The sequence below is a fragment of the Manis javanica genome, chromosome 10 (genome assembly GCF_040802235.1).
Source record: "Manis javanica isolate MJ-LG chromosome 10, MJ_LKY, whole genome shotgun sequence".
NCBI lineage: Eukaryota > Metazoa > Chordata > Mammalia > Pholidota > Manidae > Manis > Manis javanica.
This window is the reverse complement of record NC_133165.1, coordinates 57,857,132-57,879,980: the sequence shown is the minus strand read 5'-3', so window position 1 is coordinate 57,879,980 and position 22,849 is coordinate 57,857,132. Positions and strand designations below refer to the sequence as shown.

General features: G+C 44.4%; 1 protein-coding gene across 4 annotated transcripts in view; it reads right to left on the bottom strand.

Annotated features, from left to right (window-relative positions):
* The window catches only part of LOC108401178 (sorting nexin-29), a 585,108-nt gene that overhangs the window by 338,145 nt on the left and 224,114 nt on the right, over window positions 1-22,849 (bottom strand). For all 4 annotated transcript variants that reach the window (XM_073215554.1, XM_073215556.1, XM_073215555.1 and 1 more), the window contains one exon: window positions 16,459-16,541. In XM_073215554.1, the coding sequence (XP_073071655.1) occupies window positions 16,459-16,541 (83 nt within the window). The remainder of the gene's footprint in view (window positions 1-16,458; window positions 16,542-22,849) is intronic.

Sequence of the window (22,849 nt, the reverse complement as noted above, 5' to 3'; positions counted from 1 at the left end):
GTTGTTATTTAAGCCAGATTACATTATATTTTATGACTCTTGTAATCAAAAGAGATCTGAATAATGAAACCATGTGAGACTCAAAATCATGTGCTAACAAGTCACAGGAGCAGAAACTATACTTGATCAGACCCTAGGCGGAGGCACAACCAAAAGAAGCAGTCACATGGGTACAGTACATCATTAGTGTCACACTCGAACGAAGACCCAAGAACTCACCTACTGCTGTGCTCTCCACAGCTGCCAGGGTCTCAGCCACCTACCATGAGGCCCTCTTGGATTTCTATCCAATCCTGCTATAAATATTTACAGAGCACATGCCATGGATCAAGTACAGCACAAGGTACTTTGATCACAGCAGGGAAGGAAACAGGCAAGCTCCCTGATCCTGTGGATTGCATGGTGCAGACAGTCAACAAGGGAATAAACTACTAGGGAAGGGTACTCGCAGGTGCTGGTAAAAGCTGTAATGAAGAGACAGGAAGTAAAGAATGAGGCAGAGCACACAAGACAGGGCTGTCAGAGGAGGTGACATCTGAACAGAGACAGCCTGACAAGATGGAATCAGCATCGCAGGGAAGCAGCATTCCAAAAGAGGGCCAAGTGCAAAGGCACTGGGGTAGGAACCAGCCTGACATGTTCAAGGAACAGCCTGAAGGTCATCATGGCTGGTGGGGGTGGGGAGAAGCGGGTGGGATTGGAACATGGGGAAGAGTCTTATTACCCGGAAGCACCTAAATCACACTTAAAGCTCTGAAGGCCATTATCAAAAAGTCCAAACGGGGTTTAAAACAGCAGAATAATGGGATCTTTGTTTCAAGAAGGTTCCATGTTTATCCCCCTGAAATCAGACACAAACGTACATACACAGTCATGAGCTAGCTTTCTATGCATCCAAAGACACCTACCTCAAATGAAAACATCTTCACCTGTGTGCACACTGGGGGCAAGAACATGTGGCCACCCACGTGGAGCTAGCCCACAGCCTGCAGTGATGAGGCCACAGGGTAAAAAGTTACCCTGTACATGTCCTTGACATACAGAGGCTCTAGGGAGATAGAATCAGGTTTCCCAACTGTCCTACCCTATTTTCCGGGAGCCCAGGGAAACCGGGACCCCACTGAGAGCATGAAGCACATGCTGGACAGGGCAGGGGATCAGCAAGCATGCCACATGCAGGTGGAGACACGACACATGAGAAAGGTTGATGACTTCCTATTAGAGTAAACTTTAAAAATTGCCCCCCAGCCTCCTCATCTGTCAAGTTCCTCCCACTGTATCTCCTACACTTGCTGATTACTCTGATTACCACCAGGCCATTTCTTCTCCCTCTGTCCCAGAGCCTATAGCAGATTAATTAAGTAGAGAAGCCAGCAAGAGCTTGCAGCCTTAAAACCCATCATTACAGAGCAGGACTACGGCGGCCGGGGCAGATGATGACACAGGAGTGTACCTGATGAGGGGGACCATGGGAGGAGGAGCTTCACAACACAGACACTCAGCATTCGAAAAACCAGACTCCAGAGAGGTAACAGTCCTTCACAAAAACGGGATGGATTTCCTATCTAGTAAAGAGCTAACAGTTTGCAATAGGAGCCTATGACCTATGGAAATCCAATTCAAACTGAAAGATAAGAGCAGGGCAGGTTGGTGGAATTACTGCTCTTAAAAAGAAAGTTCAGCGCTGGACTGTCACGTCAGGCACGCCTGGACTTAGGGGCTCAAAGCACATAATCAGAACTCGGTTCCTCTCTGCGGCTCAGCTTAGCTACTCTCTCTGTGTGGTGGCCTCATTCCCAGGCTCCACATGGGCACAAAATAACTACAGTGGCCCCAGCCGTCCAGCCCAACAGGAAAGAAAGGAGGAACTCATGATAGCCTACTGGAGCCCTGAGGCCCAGCCAGAGCTGGTGCTAAGGTCAAGTGCAGGGCGGAAGGCAGAGCCCCACCGGGGTGTCAGGACTGGCACTGAGTGACAATGTTGGTCAAATGGGACCTGCGAGCACAAAGGCCACAGACGTCCACTGTGCACAGGCAGCCATGGGACAAGGGCACCCATCCCTCCAGAATGCCAGTGCGGCTGCTCGCGGCAGGACCATCTCAGCCTCGGCACAGAGAGCAAGCTCTACGCGCAGGGAAGTGTTCCTCGGGAGGCCCAGGACGGGCCCAGCACCTACCAAGGTTCTGTTCAGCAGCAACCACCCTCATGGGAATCCCAGGAGACATTCAGAGAAACCAGGGTCCCCAGCTGTACCCAGAGAGGAAGCCTGGGGGTCCCCCAGACAGTGCGCCCACAACTACACAGCATGGGGGATTCTCGGCCAGCAACCAGCGCACTCTGGTGCCGGGGGTCATCGCACAGCTGCCACCAGCAACCCCAGGGTGGGCAAGCGGGTGGCTGCGCAGGGGCTTCCCTTGCCTAACCACACAAGCACAAAACGCACGGGTGTGGGAGGGGCAAGGGGAGCTCCTGTCCCTGGTGGGCTGTAAATCAAAGGCCACAGCTCTCCTCTGAAGTCCCAAGTTTGTCCACCAGGGGACCTCTGACCAAAACCCATCCACCACAAATCCCCAAGATGAAGGTGCCGATCCCCATGTCCACTGAAGGCAAAGCAATGCCTCAGTGCGACCACGTATCGTGGGCGCTCCCTACTGCTGCTCTAACAGGTCACCACAAACTTGGTGGCTGTATACAAATTTATTATCTTGAAGTTCAGGAGGTCAGAAGTCTCAAATGCCTCATGGGCTAAAATCAAGGTGTCAGCAGGCCTATGCCTTCCAGAGTCCCCCGGGGAGAATCCAGTCCCTTGTCTCTCCCAGTTTCCAGAGGACATTCCTTGGCCTATGGTCCTCCCTTCATCTTCAAGGTGCATCACTACACCTCCCGCTGTCCCATCTTCTCCCTCTCACCCTCCTGCCTTCCTTTCCTAAGGACCCTTGTGATTACATTGTGTCTACCTGCATAATCCCAAATCAACTCTTCATCTCAAAATTCTTAGCTTAACCACATCTGAGAAGTCCCCTCTGCCAGGTAAGGCAGCAGAGTCATAGGGCCCAGGGATAGGATGGGGACATCTCTGCGGACCATGATCCTGTCTACCACAGCACCCACTAGATCCCAGGCTCTGATCCAAGCACATTATCTGAACTACATCATTTACTATTACTACTTAATACTCACAGCAACAATCTATGAAGTACAACTATCTTCATGCTAATTTGATGACAGCACACAGGATGAGAGAGGTGAAGTGAGGTAGTAAAAACAGTAATAATAGCAATTGCCAACATGTATTGAGTGGCTACTACATACCAGGCATTATTCTAAGTGTTTTCCATGTACTAATCCACCTCATCTTCCCCCAAAATCCTGTGAGGAAGTTACTATTACAATTCCCATTTTATAGAGGAAGAAACTGAGACACTGAAAGGTCTCATGGCCTCTAAGTCAGTTGTCCAGGAGAGTCCTCAGCATCCTTACCACACAAGCCATTCATCTGCTAATGTCCACTGTGACAAGTATGAAGAATGTGGACTGCACAGTGTTTCCCAATGTTCTGGATGTGAACCTGGGGGCATGTGCAGGACTGGGATGAGGTGCCCTCCTGAAGGAAGGCGCAGCTACAGGAATGAGCCCTCCTTCTGCTGTTGCAGCCTTTTCCCCAATGTCAGAAGCAATGGAGGTGTCCACTCACTAACCACACTCCTCACCCAGCCCTGCTGCCCAGCATCTCCCTTGGGAGGCACCTCAGTAGCCACACTCACACAGCTCTTAGCTGGGGCCTTCATCCAGGCCCGTGTTTGCTGGGGAGACTTCTGTCATAATGTACCCTCAGCCTCACTCCCTACCTCACACCTGATGGGTGACAGTCTCTTTGGGAGGAGCTAATGTCTTAAGAAGTGAAATATATCCACAGACTCTCTCCCTCTTGGTCCCCACTGGGTGAGAAGGAACCCAACAACCCCTCACAAGGGGGATCCCTGGTCTACACCAGGGCCGCAGTGTATTAGGGAGTGTGACCCTGGCTACAGGTCAAGTGGCAGCTTCCCAACAACTGCCAGTTAATAAAAATGTTATTTTGACCACTATTTGTCTGATTCCTGAATCTACATCTTACGGACAACTTTATTTCTCATTACTGACAAATAAATTGCTCTTCTGATTGTACATCACTCTCTGTGTGCTTGGTTACTGTGAATCCACCCCTGAGAGAATGAGCCAGTCCTGTCAACCCACCAGGTATCTGAGGCTGAGCAGTTGCCTGCTCCCCAGGCCCTTCAGTGAGCTGCCAGGAGGCCCCTCCAGGCAAGAAGCCAACTTGCGATACACACTGTGTTTCAAACATCAGCAATAAGCCTGAGATGAAGACAGGAGTTGACAGTGATCTCCTACTCTCCTTCGGCAAGTGAAACTGCCCTTCCCTGGCTCCACGGAGAGAGGAGAAAGGCTGTCCAAGATCCTTAACAGAATCCATCAAATGTCCAATAACAGGTACCATCAAAGTTTAATTGTATGTGCACGTGCCCTCATGCCACAGCTCTAAGGCTGGAGGGCACACAAAGATAACAGCAGAACAAGAGAGAGCCAGAAACTACTGAAGGCATAATAAGCTCCTGGGAAATCTTCTGACCTCACCGAGGGAAAAGAGCACTTGAGCGGTGAGCACACCAAACTTACTTCTGGAATGCACTTGGAAAAAAATTATTTCAATCAATTAATGCGGCACCAAGATTTTCCGTATTTTTCTGATTAAATCATGATTTTCTTGGGACTATATTAATTACTCTTTTAAAAAAGGAAGATGTTGAGGCGGAGCCAAGATGGCGGCGTGAGTAGAGCAGTGGAAATCTCCCAAAAACACATAGAGCTATGAAAATATAACAAAGAAAAATCTTCCTAAAATAGAGACCACAGGACACAGGACAACATCCAGACCACATCCACACCTGCAAGAACCCAGCGCCTTGTGAAGAGGGTAAGATACAAGCCCCAGCCCGGCGGGACCCGAGCGCCCCTCCCCCCGGCTCCCGGCGGGTGGAGAGAAACCGGAGCGGTTTTTTTTTTTTTTTTTTTTGGCGAGCGCTTTTTGGAAGCCTTAGAGGGACGGGCCCCCGTTGCTGGGGAGGCAGGGTGGCGGGACCGGTGAGGAGGTGCCTGGGAACGGCGCCGGAGGACAAAGAATATCCCGCGTTTCTCCCTGCGAGACCTGGGGGCGGGTGCCTGAGACCAGTGCCTGAGGACGGAGGAGGTCGCGCGTTTTTCCCCTTTTTTTTTTTTTCTCTTTTTGGCAAGCGCTTTTTGGAAGCCTTGAAGGGACGGGGACCCCAGTGCTAGGGAGCCACGGTGGCGGGACTGGTGAGCGGGTGGCTGGGACCGGCGCCAGAGGACAAAGAATATCCCCCGTTTTTCCCTGCGGGACCGGTGGGCAGGTGCCTGAGACCGGCACTTGAGGACAGAGGAAATCGCGCGTTTTTCCCCTTTTTTTTTCTCTTTTCTGCGAGTGCTTTTTGGAAGCCTAAAAGGGACAGGGACCCCGGTGCTAGGGAGGCAGGGCGGCGGGACTGGTGAGCGGGTGCCTGGGACCGGCACCTGAGGACAAAGAATATCCCACATTTTTCCCTGTGGGACCGGTGGGTGGGTGCCTGAGACCAGCACCTGAGGACGGAAGAAATCGCGCGTTTTTCCCCTGTTTTTTCTCTCTTTTTGCCGAGTGCTTTTTGGAAGCCTTGAAGGGACAGGGACCCCGGTGCTAGGGAGGCAGGGCGGCGGGACTGGTGAGCGGGTGTGTGGGACCAGTGCCTGAGGACAAAGAATATTGAGCGTTCCTTCCCTGCGGGACCGGTGGGTGGGTGCTTTTTGGAAGCCCTGAAAGGACAGGGACCCTGGTGCTAGGGAGACAGGGCAGCAGGACCAGTGAGCGGGTGCCTGGGACCGGCACCTGAGGACAAAAAAAAAGAAAAAAATCGCTTGTTTTTTCCTTTTTTTTTTTTCTCTTTCTTTCTGTTCCCTCTCTCATTGTTGCTGCTGTTGTTTTGGTTTGGAGAGTGCTTTTTGGAAATCTTAAAGGGGCAGGACAGGTCACTTAGACCAGAAGCAGGGAATCTGGGGATCTCTGGGCACTCTAACCCCCTGGGCAGCAGGGAGCACAGAGGCCCCTTACGGAGATAAATAGTCTCCTGGCTGCTCCCCCTCCAACGGGGCTCCACCATTTTGGAGGAACAGCCCCAGCCAGGCCAAGCCCACAGCAACAGCGGAGATAAACCCCAAAGCAACTGGGCAGGAAGCAGAAGCCCTGTCTGCGCACAGCTGCCCAGCACAAGCCACTAGAGGTCGCTATTCTCCCAGGAAAAGGCTACAAACCAACAAGAAGGGAAGCTCTTCCAGCGGTCACTTGTACCAGCTCTGCAAACTCTCTCTATCACCATGAAAAGGCAAAACTACAGGCAGACAAAGATCACAGAGACAACACCTGAGAAGGAGACAGACCTAACTAGTCCTCCTGAAAAAAAATTCAAAATAAAAATCATGAACATGCTGACAGAGATGCAGAAAAAAATGCAAGAGCAATGGGATGAGATGCAGAGAAAAATGCAAGAGCAGTGGGATGAAGTCCGGAAGGAGATCACAGATGTCAGGAAAGAGATCACAGAAGTGAAACAATCCCTGGAAGGATTTATAAGCAGAATGGATAAGATGCAAGAGGCCATTGAAGGAATAGAAGCCAGAGAACAGGAACGTATAGAAGCTGACATAGAGAGAGATAAAAGGATCTCCAGGAATGAAACAACACTAAGAGAAATATGTGACCAATACAAAAGGAAAAACATTCGTATTATAGGGATACCAGAAGAGGAAGAAAGAGGAAAAGGGATAGAAAGTGTCTTTGAAGAAATAATTGCTGAAAACTTCCCCAAACTGGGGGAGGAAATAATCGAACAGACCATGGAATTATACAGAACCCCCAACAGAAAGGATCCAAGGAGGACAACACCAAGACACATAATAATTAAAATGGCAAGGATCAAGGACAAGGAAAGAGTTTTAAAGGCAGCTAGAGAGAAAAAGGTCACCTATAAAGGAAAACCAATCAGGCTAACATCAGACTTCTCAACAGAAACCCTACAGGCCAGAAGAGAATGGCATGATATACTTAATGCAATGAAACAGAAGGGCCTTGAACCAAGGATACTGTATCCAGCACGACTATCATTTAAATATGATGGTGGGATCAAACAATTCCCAGACAAGCAAAAGCTGAGGGAATTTGCTTCCCACAAACCACCTCTACAGGGCATCCTACAGGGACTGCTCTAGATGGGAGCACCCCTAAAAAGAGCACAGAACAAAACACACAACATATGAAGAATGGAGGAGGAGGAATAAGAAGGGAGAGAAGAAAAGAATCTCCAGACAGTGTATATAACAGCTCAATAAGCGAGCTAAGTTAGGCAGTAAGATACTAAAGAAGCTAACCTTGAACCTTTGGTAACCACGAATCTAAAGCCTGAAATGGCAATAAGTACATATCTTTCAATAGTCACCCTAAATGTAAATGGACTTAATGCACCAATCAAAAGACATAGAGTAATAGAATGGATAAAAAAGCAAGACCCATCTATATGCTGCTTACAAGAAACTCACCTTAAACCCAAAGATAAGCATAGACTAAAAGTCAAGGGATGGAAAAACATATTTCAGGCAAACAACAGTGAGAAGAAAGCAGGGGTTGCAGTACTAATATCGGACAAAATAGACTTCAAAACAAAGAAAGTAACAAGAGATAAAGAAGGCCACTACATAATGATAAAGGGCTTAGTCCAACAAGAGGATATAACCATTCTAAATATATATGCACCCAATACAGGAGCACCAGCATATGTGAAGCAAATACTAACAGAACTAAAGAGGGAAATAGACTGCAATGCATTCATTGTAGGAGACTTCAACACACCACTCACCCCAAAGGATAGATCCACCGGGCAGAAAATAAATAAAGACACACAGGCACTGAACAACACACTAGAACAGATGGACCTAATAGACATCTATAGAACTTTACATCCAAAAGCAACAGGATATACATTCTTCTCAGGTGCACATGGAACATTCTCCAGAATAGACCACATACTAGCTCACAAAAAGAGCCTCCGTAAATTCCACAATATTGAAATTCTACCAACCAATTTTTCAGACCACAAAGGTATGAAAGTAGAAATAAATTCTACAAAGAAAACAAAAAGGCTCACAAACACATGGAGGCTTAACAACATGCTACTAAATAATCAATGGATCAATGAACAAATCAAAATAGAGATCAAGGAATATATAGAAACAAATGACAACAACAACACTAAGCCCCAACTTCTGTGGGATGCAGCGAAAGCAGTCTTAAGAGGAAAGTATATAGCAATCCAGGCACACTTGAAGAAGGAAGAACAATCCCAAATGAATAGTCTAACATCACAACTATTAAAACTGGAAAAAGAAGAACAAATGAGGCCTAAAGTCAGCAGAAGGAGGGACATAATAAAGATCAGAGAAGAAATAAACAAAATTGAGAAGAATAAAACAATAGCAAAAATCAACGAAACCAAGAGCTGGTTCTTTGAGAAAATAAACAAAATAGATAAGCCTCTAGCCCAACTTATTAAGAGAAAAAGAGAGTCAACACAAATCAACAGAATCAGAAATGAGAACGGAAAAATCACGACAGACTCCACAGAAATACAAAGAATTATTAAAGACTACTATGAAAACCTATATGCCAACAAGCTGGAAAACCTAGAAGAAATGGACAACTTCCTAGAAAAATACAACCTCCCAAGACTGACCAAGGAAGAAACACAAAAGTTAAACAAACCAATTACAAGCAAAGAAATTGAAACAGTAATCAAAAAACTACCCAAGAACAAAACCCCGGGGCCGGACGGATTTACCTCGGAATTTTATCAGACACACAGAGAAGACATAATACCCATTCTCCTTAAAGTGTTCCACAAAATAGAAGAAGAGGGAATACTCCCAAACTCATTCTATGAAGCCAACATCACCCTAATACCAAAACCAGGAAAAGACCCCACCAAAAAAGAAAATTACAGACCAATATCCCTGATGAATGTAGATGCAAAAATACTCAATAAAATATTAGCAAACAGAATTCAACAGTATATCAAAAGGATCATACACCATGACCAAGTGGGGTTCATCCCAGGGATGCAAGGATGGTACAACATTCGAAAATCCATCAACATCATCCACCACATCAACAAAAAGAAAGACAAAAACCACATGATCATCTCCATAGATGCTGAAAAAGCATTTGACAAAATTCAACATCCATTCATGATAAAAACTCTCAGCAAAATGGGAATAGAGGGCAAGTACCTCAACATAATAAAGGCCATATATGATAAACCCACAGCCAGCATTATACTGAACAGCGAGAAGCTGAAAGCATTTCCACTGAGATCGGGAACCAGACAGGGATGCCCACTCTCCCCACTGTTATTTAACATAGTACTGGAGGTCCTAGCCACGGCAATCAGACAAAACAAAGAAATACAAGGAATCCAGATTGGTAAAGAAGAAGTTAAACTGTCACTATTTGCAGATGATATGATACTGTACATAAAAAACCCTAAAGACTCCACTCCAAAACTACTAGAACTGATATCGGAATACAGCAAAGTTGCAGGATACAAAATCAACACACAGAAATCTGTAGCTTTCCTATACACTAACAACGAATCAATAGAAAGAGAAATCAGGAAAACAATTCCATTCACCATTGCATCAAAAAGAATAAAATACCTAGGAATAAACCTAACCAAGGAAGTGAAAGACTTATACTCTGAAAACTACAAGTCACTCTTAAGAGAAATTAAAGGGGACACTAATAAATGGAAACTCATCCCATGCTCATGGCTAGGAAGAATTAATATCGTCAAAATGGCCATCCTGCCGAAAGCAATATACAAATTTGATGCAATCCCTCTCAAATTACCAGCAACATTCTTCAATGAATTGGAACAAATAATTCAAAAATTCATATGGAAACACCAAAGACCCCGAATAGCCAAAGCAATCCTGAAAAAGAAGAATAAAGTAGGGGGGATCTCACTCCCCAACTTCAAGCTCTACTACAAAGCCATAGTAATCAAGACAATTTGGTACTGGCACAAGAACAGAGCCACAGACCAGTGGAACAGATTAGAGACCCCAGAAATTAACCCAAACATATATGGTCAATTAATATTTGATAAAGGAGCCATGGACATACAATGGCAAAATGACAGTCTCTTCAACAGATGGTGCTGGCAAAACTGGACAGCTACATGTAGGAGAATGAAACTGGACCATTGTCTAACCCCATATACAAAGGTAAACTCAAAATGGATCAAAGACCTGAATGTAAGTCACGAAACCATTAAACTCTTGGAAAAAAACATAGGCAAAAACCTCTTAGACATAAACATGAGTGATCTCTTCTTGAACATATCTCCCCGGGCAAGGAAAACAACAGCAAAAATGAGCAAGTGGGACTACATTAAGCTGAAAAGCTTCTGTACAGCGAAAGACACCATCAATAGAACAAAAAGGAACCCTACAGTATGGGAGAATATATTTGAAAATGACAGATCTGATAAAGGCTTGACGTCCAGAATATATAACGAGCTCACACGCCTCAACAAACAAAAAACAAATAACCCAATTAAAAAATGGGCAGAGGAACTGAACAGACAGTTCTCCAAAAAAGAAATACAGATGGCCAAGAGACACATGAAAAGATGCTCCACATCGCTAATTATCAGAGAAATGCAAATTAAAACTACAATGAGGTATCACCTCACACCAGTAAGGATAGCTGCCATCCAAAAGACAAACAACAACAAATGTTGGCGAGGCTGTGGAGAAAGGGGAACCCTCCTACACTGCTGGTGGGAATGTAAATTAGTTCAACCATTGTGGAAAGCAGTATGGAGGTGCATCAAAATGCTCAAAACAGACCTACCATTTGACCCAGGAATTCCACTCCTAGGAATTTACCCTAAGAACGCAGCAATCAAGTTTGAGAAAGACAGATGCACTCCTATGTTTATCGCAGCACTATTTACAATAGCCAAGAATTGGAAGCAACCTAAATGTCCATCTGTAGATGAATGGATAAAGAAGATGTGGTACATATACACAATGGAATACTACTCAGCCATAAGAAGTGGAAAAATCCAACCATTTGCAGCAACATGGATGGAGCTGGAGAGTATTATGCTCAGTGAAATAAGCCAAGCGGAGAAAGAGAAATACCAAATGATTTCACTCATCTGAGGAGTATAGGAACAAAGAAAAACTAACGGAACAAAACAGCAGCAGAATTACAGAACCCAAAAATGGACTAACAGGTACCAAAGGGAAAGGAACTGGGGAGGATGGGTGGGCAGGGAGGGATAAGGGGGGGGAAGAAGAAGGGGGGTATTAAGATTAGCATGCATGGGGGGAGGGAGAAAGGGGAGGGTGGGCTGCACAACACAGAGAGGACAAGTAGTGACTCTACCACATTTTGCTAAGCTGAGGGACAGTAACCGTAATGTGGTTGTTAGGGGGGACCTGATATAGGGGAGAGCATAGTAAACATAGTATTCTTCAGGTAAGTGTAGATTAAAAATTTAAAAAAAAAAAAAAAGAAAGAAAGAAAGAAAAGGGGGATTACTCCTTAACAGGATAAAACTATTGGTAAATCAAAGATCAACGCATGCTTTAAATATCCTTAATGTTGATCACTTAAAGGGTGTCAGATGATCAGCTATGGAGGTACTCTTTTCTGATAATATTCCTTTCTCTTAATTAAAAAAAAAAAAAAAAAAAAAAAGCAGTTACTGTGTGCTGACCTCTAATGAGTTCTGCACAGTGGTATAGAGGGCATGTCAAAGTGTGGGCAAAGGGTCTGTTTGTTTCTACGCAGAAGATCAAGGCCTAGCTTGGATACCCAGAAAATGAACTAAGATACGATATGAGGAGGAGCTTCCGGCATCAGCACTCTCTGGAGGACTTGTGCCGGGGGATGATCATCAAAAAGCCTCCACAGGGATCCGGACGATGCTGCGGTTGTGGCTGCATCCAGCCCACTGTCTCCTGGACTTGCCATAAGAAGGAGGAGGGAGATGTCTAGGCTGGCATGTGCATACAGTGAGACAACGAATTTGACTGGATCTGTACTGTTGGAACTCAACCAGGAGTTGGGAGGGGTGCAAGTTGTAGCACCCCAAAATCTCATGACTATAGACTATCTATGGTTAAAAGAACATATGGGATGTGAACAGATCCCAGAAATGGGCTGCTTTAATTTGTCTGATGGTTCAAGTACAGTTCGAAAATATCCATCATATCATAGATAAATTTTCACAAATGCCTAGGATGCCTAAATGGTTTTCTTGGCTTCACTGGAGATGGCTGGTAATTATAGATTTGCTTTGTTTATGTCACCGTATTCCTATTATGTTAATATGTGTGTGCAAATTAGTTAGTAGTTTAAAACCTATACATACTTAAGGTACTATACAAGAAGATATGTCAAAGAAATAATCAATCCTCCCAAGTTTCCTTCATATGCTACATCTATAGCTTTTCTTCTTCCTTCCTAATTACAAACCTTAAATAGAATTCGTGCCTCATATCGAATTTACCGAGTATCATAATTCCTCCAGGTGGTAAAGATACCTCGAGACAAGTGCTGGGCATAGAAGCCACAGGGCATAAATCTGCAAAGAAGTAAAAAGCTAACCTTTGCAAACAATATGGCTTCTCTCTCACTTACCAACTTTACATTTCCCTGTATGGCCCCGGAAGATGACTGGTTAGCCAGAGACGGGTAAGATTCCTCAAGGGAGGAACAACCTAAGACAGGCACAGTCGCAGGGGGGCCATCAGGTGAGAATTTGGGGATCAACAGAGGTGAGGCTCAGAACCTCACCCCCCCTGCTTTGAGAGAAATCTTCTGCATCCGTGGATGTCTTGCTGCCCTTGTCTAGCCTGGATTAATACTTAGTCCATAGGCACACACCTGATCATCTGATCATCTACATTTGCCTTCTTACAGCACTAAACTATGTTTTCTACCTTTATCTTGCATCTACCTACCACTTCAGCATTTTATTAAAAATAAAAATAATAATAATAATAGGAGAAATGTGGGATCAACATATAAATCAAGTACAAAAATCAAATGAATATTCATATTTGACCTGATGGTTTATAGGTCATATTGCATGATCAAAACCGAAAGTTTCTGTGATGAATGCCCTTGTACTGTTCACCATGTAAGAATTTATTCACTCTGTAAGAATTCGTTCACCATGTAAGAACTTGTTCGTTATGCTTCAGAAGATTGGAGACTGACGAGAATTAGGCTTGAGATGGATTAATGATTGTACATTGAGCATTGACCCCCCTATACTGAATTTTATTGTTGTTAACAACCATTTGATCAATAAATATGAGAGATGCCCTCTCAAAAAAAAAAAAAAAAAGGAAGATGTTGAAAATCTGAAATCTGTAAAATTAAAGGTTGTCAAAAATCTATTCTAAAGGTCCATTTTAAGTTGATTGTTTTTCTTTTTTAATTCTAGAGGTACTTTTCCACAATAACAAAGGTGGGGATCCCAGTACAGCCCTCCTGCTATCCATTCAACCCTGAAAGCATTCAGGGCTTAAATCATTTTTCATTCTTTACCTACTGATGAACTCAGAGCTTCATAAACAATTTGTTGCCAAAAGATAAAAAGAACCTTTATATCCTCAAACTAAAAGGCTTATACTGTGGAAAACGCAATCTTAATTCTCACCCAGGATTTGGAAAGCTAATACATATCTCTGCCCACCCCTCTAACACCAGAAGCCAAGGAAATCATAGGTCAGAGATTCCCTCTCAAACCCCTTCGTGCCCCTGCTCTGCCAGCCCTCCAGACACCCCCGGACATCCCAGCCTGGCCAGGGTACATAAGTTTCCGGAAATGTGAGTCAGCCACCAGTCAGGGTTGAGGAGTTGGTCCCAATTTCTTTGAGTAACAGATGACATCACTTGAAAATTAGGTAAAAGGTCTTGAAAGACCCAAGTACAGTTTTTGAAAGTATGCATTTTAATGAGGCTGCTTTATGGCACCTGGTACATAGCTGGTGCTAATGTTTCTCAGGTGAAAAGGAGTGAACAGCAGGACATAAACAAGCAACGACAGGACCTCTTGGGCCCCTGCCTGCTCTTGAGGGCTTTCCTAAGAACCTCCCACCAGAGGATGACTCAGAGATGAGGTGGTGGTCTCCAGTCACACAGTAAGTGGCAGAGTGGTAAGGGACTGCTGCTGTGCGGGCTAACCCATCCGCTTCGTTGCCTCTGCTCTCATCCAGGCCAGGGAAGGACTATCAGCTGCGTCCTGAAAAGGCTCATGCCCAGCTTTGGATCAGAGCCTTCAGGCTGGGTCTTAGGAAAGGGCACATGGACCGCCATGAGAAACCATTCTTTACACTATAGATTCTACGCAACCATTATGCAAGGACTCACTCCAAAGATGCTCCTACTCAGACATGTACTTTATAATGATGAGGTTTTTAAATGAAACACAAGCCTGGTGGTGCTTCCTTTTATCCTAGGTTTAATTTTCTTACTGCACCAAATCAAAGTTCTGTGTAAGCAGAGTATAGATTCCTCAAAAGGTGGCGGTATGGGCCACAGGTTACCTACATTAGAGTCACACATCTACATATGCAAATCTAGAGCCCCCTCCTATATCCACTAAAACAACTGGGAAGAGGCATATTTAACAGGTTCCCCTGGTAATGCCTGTGTGCACTTAAATTTAAGAACTTTACAAGGCAAATCATCAGGGGTTTGGAGGAAAATGACCTGAGTTCCTTTCCACCCCAGAATTATGTTTGAGCTCCTTAAGTTCTTGTGAGCCTCCAACAATAAATGAACTTTTTAGAACACAGGAAAAATACCAACTCATCACAGAGTTACCAAACCAAATGAGAATTAACTCCAACTTGCTTGGGAAGGGTAAAGGGCTATTTACAAATACTATTCATTCAAAACATGAAACGGATGGAATGAATGACTACAAAAGCCAGGGGCCAGGGAAACAAATATGAGAAGAAGTGAACAACCATCAGAAAACCAACATATGCATAACTCCAGATAGTAAGACAAATTCAGGCCCATTCATCTGTATGAAGAGGGTGATGAGCCCACAGAAGACAACATGATTAATTCTGCAATGATATCCCCACTGGTCGTGGTTACAGACCAAATCATGATTGAAGCAAGGCATATATAAGAGAAAAAAATGTTGAGTCTGATCAAACTGAGGCCATAATAAACACAAAAGTGTCAAAGAAAATTCATGCCTTGATGTTATTACTATGCAAGCCATATTCAGATTCCAATCTTGTCTCCCTCTATCACATAGGAAAATAACTACCATTTACTGAGCACCAACTCTGTGCCAGGTGACACACTGGAAGCTCTGCATTATTTTGGTAAATGCCCACAACAACCTCTATGACACTGGTGTGATGTTTCCTCTTACCAATGGCAAAATACCTCCAAAAGGTCAAGTTAGAGTGAGTGAACCTCAGCTCAAATTCAGGACTGGCTGACCCCAAGACCCGAGAGCATGGGGCACCCACCCCTTTGTTAAAATGTCCACACTCTAAGAGCTCATTTGCATTTAAGAAAATATTGTAATAGTCAGTTGGCTGAAGGCTACAGACATATCTTTAAACATCCTTTTTTCAGGAGAAATATTTTAGTAGATTCACAACAGCTAAGCTGTAGCCAAACTGCGAAGACAGGAAACAGCACGACCTCATTTAGTGAGATCTTAGTCAAGTGATTATTTTCTGTGTGTGATTAATATTAATAGCAATAGCTAAAATTTACTCATACTTACTCAGTGGTAGGCATTATGCTATAATGTCTACATGGACTGCCTTATGAGGTAGACACTGTTTACCAGCCCCGTTCTACAGATGAGAAAACTCAAGTAGAGATTAAGCAACTCGCCAGAGCTGGGCTTGGACCTTCTCCTCCTAACTCCAGAACTCTGGTCCTCCACCACTGCGGCATTCTGTTGCTTTCCCCCCTGGCCTGATGTGACTTATTCTTGCTGCAAGGTTCCTACTTTGCATGTGTCTCAAGACTCTAGACATAAAATTCCCTAAGTACACAAACTGATACAGCTGTGACTAATAATATAGCAATTAAGTTTTACAGGATTGGTCTGTGCATTTAGGAAGAATACACAGCAGGGGTTTCCACCTCATTTCCCCAAATCCTGACCAGCACTATTTTTCTAACTCCTCCGCATATGGCTCATCACATGTTGAGTCTCTACTATGTGCCAGGCATAGGGGCTATGATGGTGTGAAGGCTTGGCCCCCTCCCCTCCCAGCCTCAGTCTCCCCCTCACCTTCAGCTGTTTGACCTTCTCTTTTCAGCATCTGGACAGCTCCTACATATTTCTTCAGTTGGACTTTGAGCACCTCGTTCTCTCTGCAGGTACAAGAATGTTTAAGAAATATTTTTTTAAACTGGCAGTTTAGACCTGAGGCGGGGGTGGGGGGAAGCCTGTGTAAAGAAAAGCATACAATGTGAATCTTACAAATATGAATACCTTCTGTTTCAGAGATCATCCCTGAAGAGACCACATGAGCAAGGGCACATTTGCAGAAGGCCATCAGGCCCCACAAAGACTGTACTATGGATCACAGAACTCAGGCTATGATAAAACCCCACTCTTCTGAGTTCAATCCCCAGGTACACTGGCTGAGGAAAAGAACATGAGGATCAGAGGGAGAAAACTACCACTTGTTGAGTATTTACCATATCATTCAGACTTTATACAGGTGACATCACTGATTCAAGCTTGTTGTCCTTACTCATCATTCTTCATTCAGTGGGAGAATGTTCATAAAGTGCTTACGGTGGTCCTGCACTATGACCCCCAGTGTTCTCATTTAATGAGAGAGGAACTGTGGCACAGACAAGGTCTGTGACCAAGGTCACATGGCCAAAGTCAAAGTCATAAGACACACTACCAAGATACAAGCCCAGGTTTCTCCATTCCCCCAAGACTCAGAGGAGCTTTTCTCTGTCTCCTTTGGGGTTCAGACTTGGTTTCTCCCCAGCCACCCCAGAAAGGAGTGCCTCTCCCACTTGTCTGTTTTGGCTCCTTTCCCCAGGGTCTTCAGCCTGAGTGCCTTTCAACATGCTAGAGTATTTCCTCACAGTGAAAAGAGCTTTAAAACTGAGTTTCTTTTGTGATTATAAAAAGTAAAATAAAAATACTCAACACAATTAAGAAGGAATGTAAAGATCAGCTGAAAACCTAACACCATGAAATAAACCCCACTAACATTTTTACAGCTATTTTATAATACCTCTCCCTAGGCATACACACACACAAAATATACATATATGATTTTTTACGGATAAAACATCTCTCACTCTCCTCTAATTTTTAGGTTTGAAGTCTTTCTTCCCTTGTTCACTGCTCCACTCACCCCTTACCCATGCTAGTCAATGTTAAAAACCTGCCAACACATTTCATGCCTTCCTTCCATGCTCATATAGTCAGTCATGGCAAACCCAATACCACAGATAGAGCTTACTTCACAGAACCAGATCATGGTGTACATGTTTCTGCAATTGGGCTGTCTCATTTGACAAGCCTCCCCAGGAAGCCTCTAACTCAATCTGTTTATGGACGGAAATGCTATTCCTTAGTATAGACATGCCACACATTTACTCACTGGAAAAACTTCAGGCTGCCCACTGGGTCTGCCTGCTTTCAGCGGGCTGACCGTGCCTCAGCCCACTAGGACAGCATGTAGCATTTCGCTCTCCTGCCCTGTATTTTGGCAGACAGCGTAGGCACCCACTGCAGACATTACCATACGCTTACTTAGTTGTTTCCCAGAACTCAACATTCATCTCAGGAACTTCAGAGAACAAGCCACAGAGGAGTCCCTTAATTACCACCCTCCTCTAGACAGCCTGTCAGGAATGTTTCCATAGGTGTCTGCACTCTCCCCATCTGTGATGTGAAAAGCAAACGTCTGAAGCTAAACAACTAAAAAGTCCTGGAAAGGCTTGTGGGAGGGAAATACTCCCCGATGTACATGGATTGTACACTTTGTTTTCTTGGATTCTGTAGCCAGAGCCTTGTCACTCATCCCAGCCTACTCTTAATCTCCATGTGTGAATTCAAGTCACATATGGTCTTAAAACTAGGAAAGAAAGCAATTTATATGCACAAACTGAACAGTTTGTGGCCCAACACTTTCCAAGAGGCGGAACAGGAAGGGTCACTTAGGCAGATGCAGGTGAGTCGTGTCAGCATTGGACTTCTCGGCCTCATTTCAGGTGTATGACACTTAGGCCGACCCTTGCTTCCTGGTTCTCTGGCTCTGCTGCTGGCACTGGGATGTTTTGAGTGGCTGCTTTTTTTCTGGTTTGAATCAATCTTTTAATAGAGTCTTAAGGGTCTATCTAAACATAAGCCCTAACAGATAAAACCAAGATATTTAATACATATCTAACTTCCATGAAAATGATGAAAAATCATGGAGAATATATCAACCTACCAAATGGACACTTTGAGAGCCATAAATTCATCCCAGTTGACTTCTCACCGATGTACTTGTTTGCCTTTTGTGGGAAACTTAACACTTTCTGGTCACTGGAACTGCTTCTGACTGAAATTCAAACATTTGGTGGGCACACTAATTGCTCACAGAGGCAACCAGTTCTGGCCCCCACAAAGGAGGCCCTTTTTATTCCTCAATCTTGATTTTGAAACAATTACAGCTTCACATGAAGTTGTAAAGATAATACCAAGAGGCCCAGCCTACCACAATAGTCACATCTTATGTGACTGTAACGCAACAACAAAACCAGGACTCTGGCAAGGGCATGTGTGTGTGTCACCCCACCCAGCCCATTATTTCCACGAATGCTCCTTACAATCCTCTGCCACAGTGTATCTCTTGAAATGGATACAGACTTAAATGGCCACTGCAGTCAGCCAGGCCACACCATTGAGGAGTGCAAAGCCAGGGTAAGACAAGAGGGAAGGGAGAGGGATGGAGGCAGAGGCTGGGATAACTGAGAGCTCTTGCCCCACCCAAATATATTTTTTAATAACTTAACATGTTAGTGGCCCCAAAAAATTCCCAGACTCTGGGTAACTAATTTGCAACCAGCTAATAGGACTTTTATTTTCAGATGGAAGAGCCATACAGAATGTATCTATCATTACATAGGTCTGTTATGATTATCAAATAAAAATGCTTTTTATTGGATACCTCATGAGACAATGGAATGGACTTGAATCCTAACTATGAAAGGCCTCCAAAACTCTCTGGGTATGTATAAAAGAGATAGTGACAACAGCTGAGGCCCATCCCAGCACAAGTCACACAGCCAGGTCACTGTAGGCCTAATAGGGGAGAAGCAAGGTGAGCGGGAAAGACCAACCCCTGAGCAGGGCTCCGGCTGCCTCAGCACCACCTCAGCCCCAGGCAGTCTGTCCACAGCCTCTTCACTATAACCCACCGTGTGTGCATGCGTGTGTGTGTGTTTGTGTCTGTGGGACAGGGCAACCAAGTGAGAGCCACAGAGCTCAGAAGGCTGGGCACAAAGATGGCATTAGCCAGACTCACTGGCGTGCTAAGGTCACAGGGCTGTAACTTTTAGCCTTTTTTTTTCCTTTCTCAGCTACATTCCCAATTTTCTATACCAAAGTAACTTTTTAAAACAAACAAACAAAAAACCCTTTCACTGCCTAGTCTTTTAAGATGTTTTTACTTGGAGAACAGGCTCAGAAGGACAACAAGGCTGCTGTGGAGCAGCCCAGCCCTTCACCTTCCCCATGTGGGTGAGGCACCCCCACCATCTACACTGGCGACACGTGGCTGCGTGAGTCTGTAAGCAGGAGGCCTCAACAAGGCAGCCTAGATGGCTCAGTTCGGTGACTCTGAGAAATCGCACAGCAGCTTTTTATAAAATTAAACATACACTTGTCATATGGCCCAGCAACTCGCTTCAGAGTATTTTCCCTGGAGAAATGAAAATTTATTGTTCACACAAAAACCTCCACACAAATGTTCATTGTAGCATTATTCAGAATCACCAAACACTGAAAACAACTCAGATGTCCTTCAGCGGGGAAATGGCTGAACAAACCATGGTCCATGCATGTGAATGAATACTCGTCAATAAAATGGAAGGTGCTAGTGATCCATGCAACTACATGGAGGAATCTCAAAAACATGATGCTGAGTGAAAAAAAAAAAAGGAGTTTCAAAATGCTACATACTACATGATTTCAGGTACACAACATATTTTAGAAAAAGGCAAAATGATAAGGGTGGAAGTGCCACCAGTGGCAGACAGATGTTAGGTGTAGAGGAGGGTCTGACCACAAAGGGAGGCAGGAGAAAATTTTGGAGGTGATGACCCTGATTGATCTGGAAGGATGACATGAATCTGTACATGTCTTAAAACTCACACAACTGTCCATCTTCAAAAAGTGAATTTCACTGCATATAAGTTAAAAACCAAAAAATTTAGTTAACAAGATTAAGTTCTAGAAGAAGAGAAGACAGGGCCACATTCACCACTGGGCCTAACTGGAAGGCATCTCCTGGCAGCAGAGTCTGTAACATGGGCCCCTGTAAAGACACAGCACAAAGCCACAGGCATGTCCACTGCAGGCAGTGGGCAGGAAAAGTGACAGTTAACAAAGTCAGCTTCTGACAAGACAGAATCGTTTTCAGTATCTTCTTTCCCTCTTATTTTTTTTATTTCTAATTGTAATAAAATATACATATCCTAAAATTTACCAGCTTAGCCATTTTTAAGGGTACAACTCAGTGGCACTAAGTACATTCGCCATAGCCATCACCACCACCCATCTCCAGAACTTTCTGCATCCTGCAAAACTGGAACTCTGGACCCACTAAACAAGAAGCCCCTGTTCCCACCCCTACTCCCCCACCTGCCCCTAGCAACTGCCATTCTCTTTTCTGTCTCTGTGATTAACATCCCTTTACTTTTAAGATGATTAAGCAAATGCTACTATAAACAGCAGCGCAGCTTTGAATGTGGCTTTGGGGAATGAGGAGGCCCATTGCCAATTTGAAACTCATTTTGAAATGCGGCTCTAAAGACTCAGCAAGCCATAAACAAGAATCATTTCAGGTCATCTCCACAAAATGAACCCAGGCAAGCCTGGCTCGCTCGGGCTTCCATCACACAGAGATCTACACTCCACATGCTCCCACACAAGTTCAGCATGAAGAAAATTGATGAATATGATGGCAGCCCAAGGTTTCCTTCAAGATCCTAACTTAACTTCAGAATCAAAGACCAGCTTATGTTCAATTCTAGGTTCAACTATTTTATTACCTTTTAATTCTTTGAAAATTGACTGCACACATTCACCGCATACAGTGCCTTAAAATCTGTATAGAGCAAGGCAGGGCATGAATGTACCATAGAAATGGATACAACTTCTCCTATATACTGCACAGGTTAACCAAAACATCAGCCAATCCCCTCTTCCTAACCAGGCAGAGGCCAGAGGGTTTGCCACAAAACAGCATTGGTTCATTCCCATTTTTCAGCAGGTAGTCACAGAGTGTCCGGCAATGATGGGAATGCATCAGTAAACAAAAAGGACAAAATTCCCTGGCCCTCTTGGAGCTTCATTTATTTCCCAATTTTAAAATTGCGGTCTCCTGTTTGAATAGGTATAGGGTACAACACTGGCAAGTGTTCTACCCTTTCAGCCAACAGATCAAAGCATCTTATCAGACCAGCACCCAGGAGGTAGCTCTACTCTGGGTCTTCGCCAGCCCCAGCTAGCTTTCCGGCTATGCAGATTTAACTTGTGGTCACAGACCTTTTAAAACACACAGAAAAACCTTCTAAATGGTACAGTGAACCCCCATGTACCCACTACCCAGCTCTCCAGCTCACAGGTAGTTTGATTTCTTTTCCATCCCCACCCCTCTAGCCCCAACTTATGTGGAAGCAAATCTCAGACACACAGCATCACCCATAAAAATTTCAGGATTTGCCTCTAAATATAGGGGTCCTTTTTGAAAACTAATGCCTAAAACAGCATCACACCTGAAAAATGAACCAAATATCCAGTCAATAATATCAAATATCAACTGTCTGAACAATTTGTTTGCAGTTTGTTCAAATCAGTATAAGAACTTAAATTTTGGTGGGCTTTTTATTATTAAGCACTGCACATTTTACACATACAAAGCTGACAGAGGAAGCAAGGCATCTGGCTCCTATTACACAGCTCTGGGTTCAAATATCAGTCCTGGCCTACTGAGCTGTGGGCCAGCAGTTCTGTGGCTTCTCGGAGCACTTGAGGATGCCTCAACGTCCAGGTGGGGGGTGAACTCCAAGCCTTGCAGGGTTGAGATCATGAGAGACAGCAGATGTAAAGGGCATTAGTGCCAAACACCTAGAGGCGCTCAATTAATAATTCCATTTTCGTTAGGAATATGCATTAATTTGGATCACATAAAACTTGGGTTCTAACAAGGGCTTTGTTTTAAACAGTTTGCTTTTCCCAGACACACAAAAGTGGTCTTATGCCAGCATGTGTTACTCTGATGGTGGCTCTACCAACAAGGTCATCAAAAAGGATCTGCTGAACAGGGGCAGGGTGCAGGAAGCATGAGGCTGCACAAAATGGACAAGGACTCTGCCCTTCAGGGGCTCACCATCCAGTAAGAGAGAGATCAGCCCTGGCAACCATGATAAAGAACAAAAGT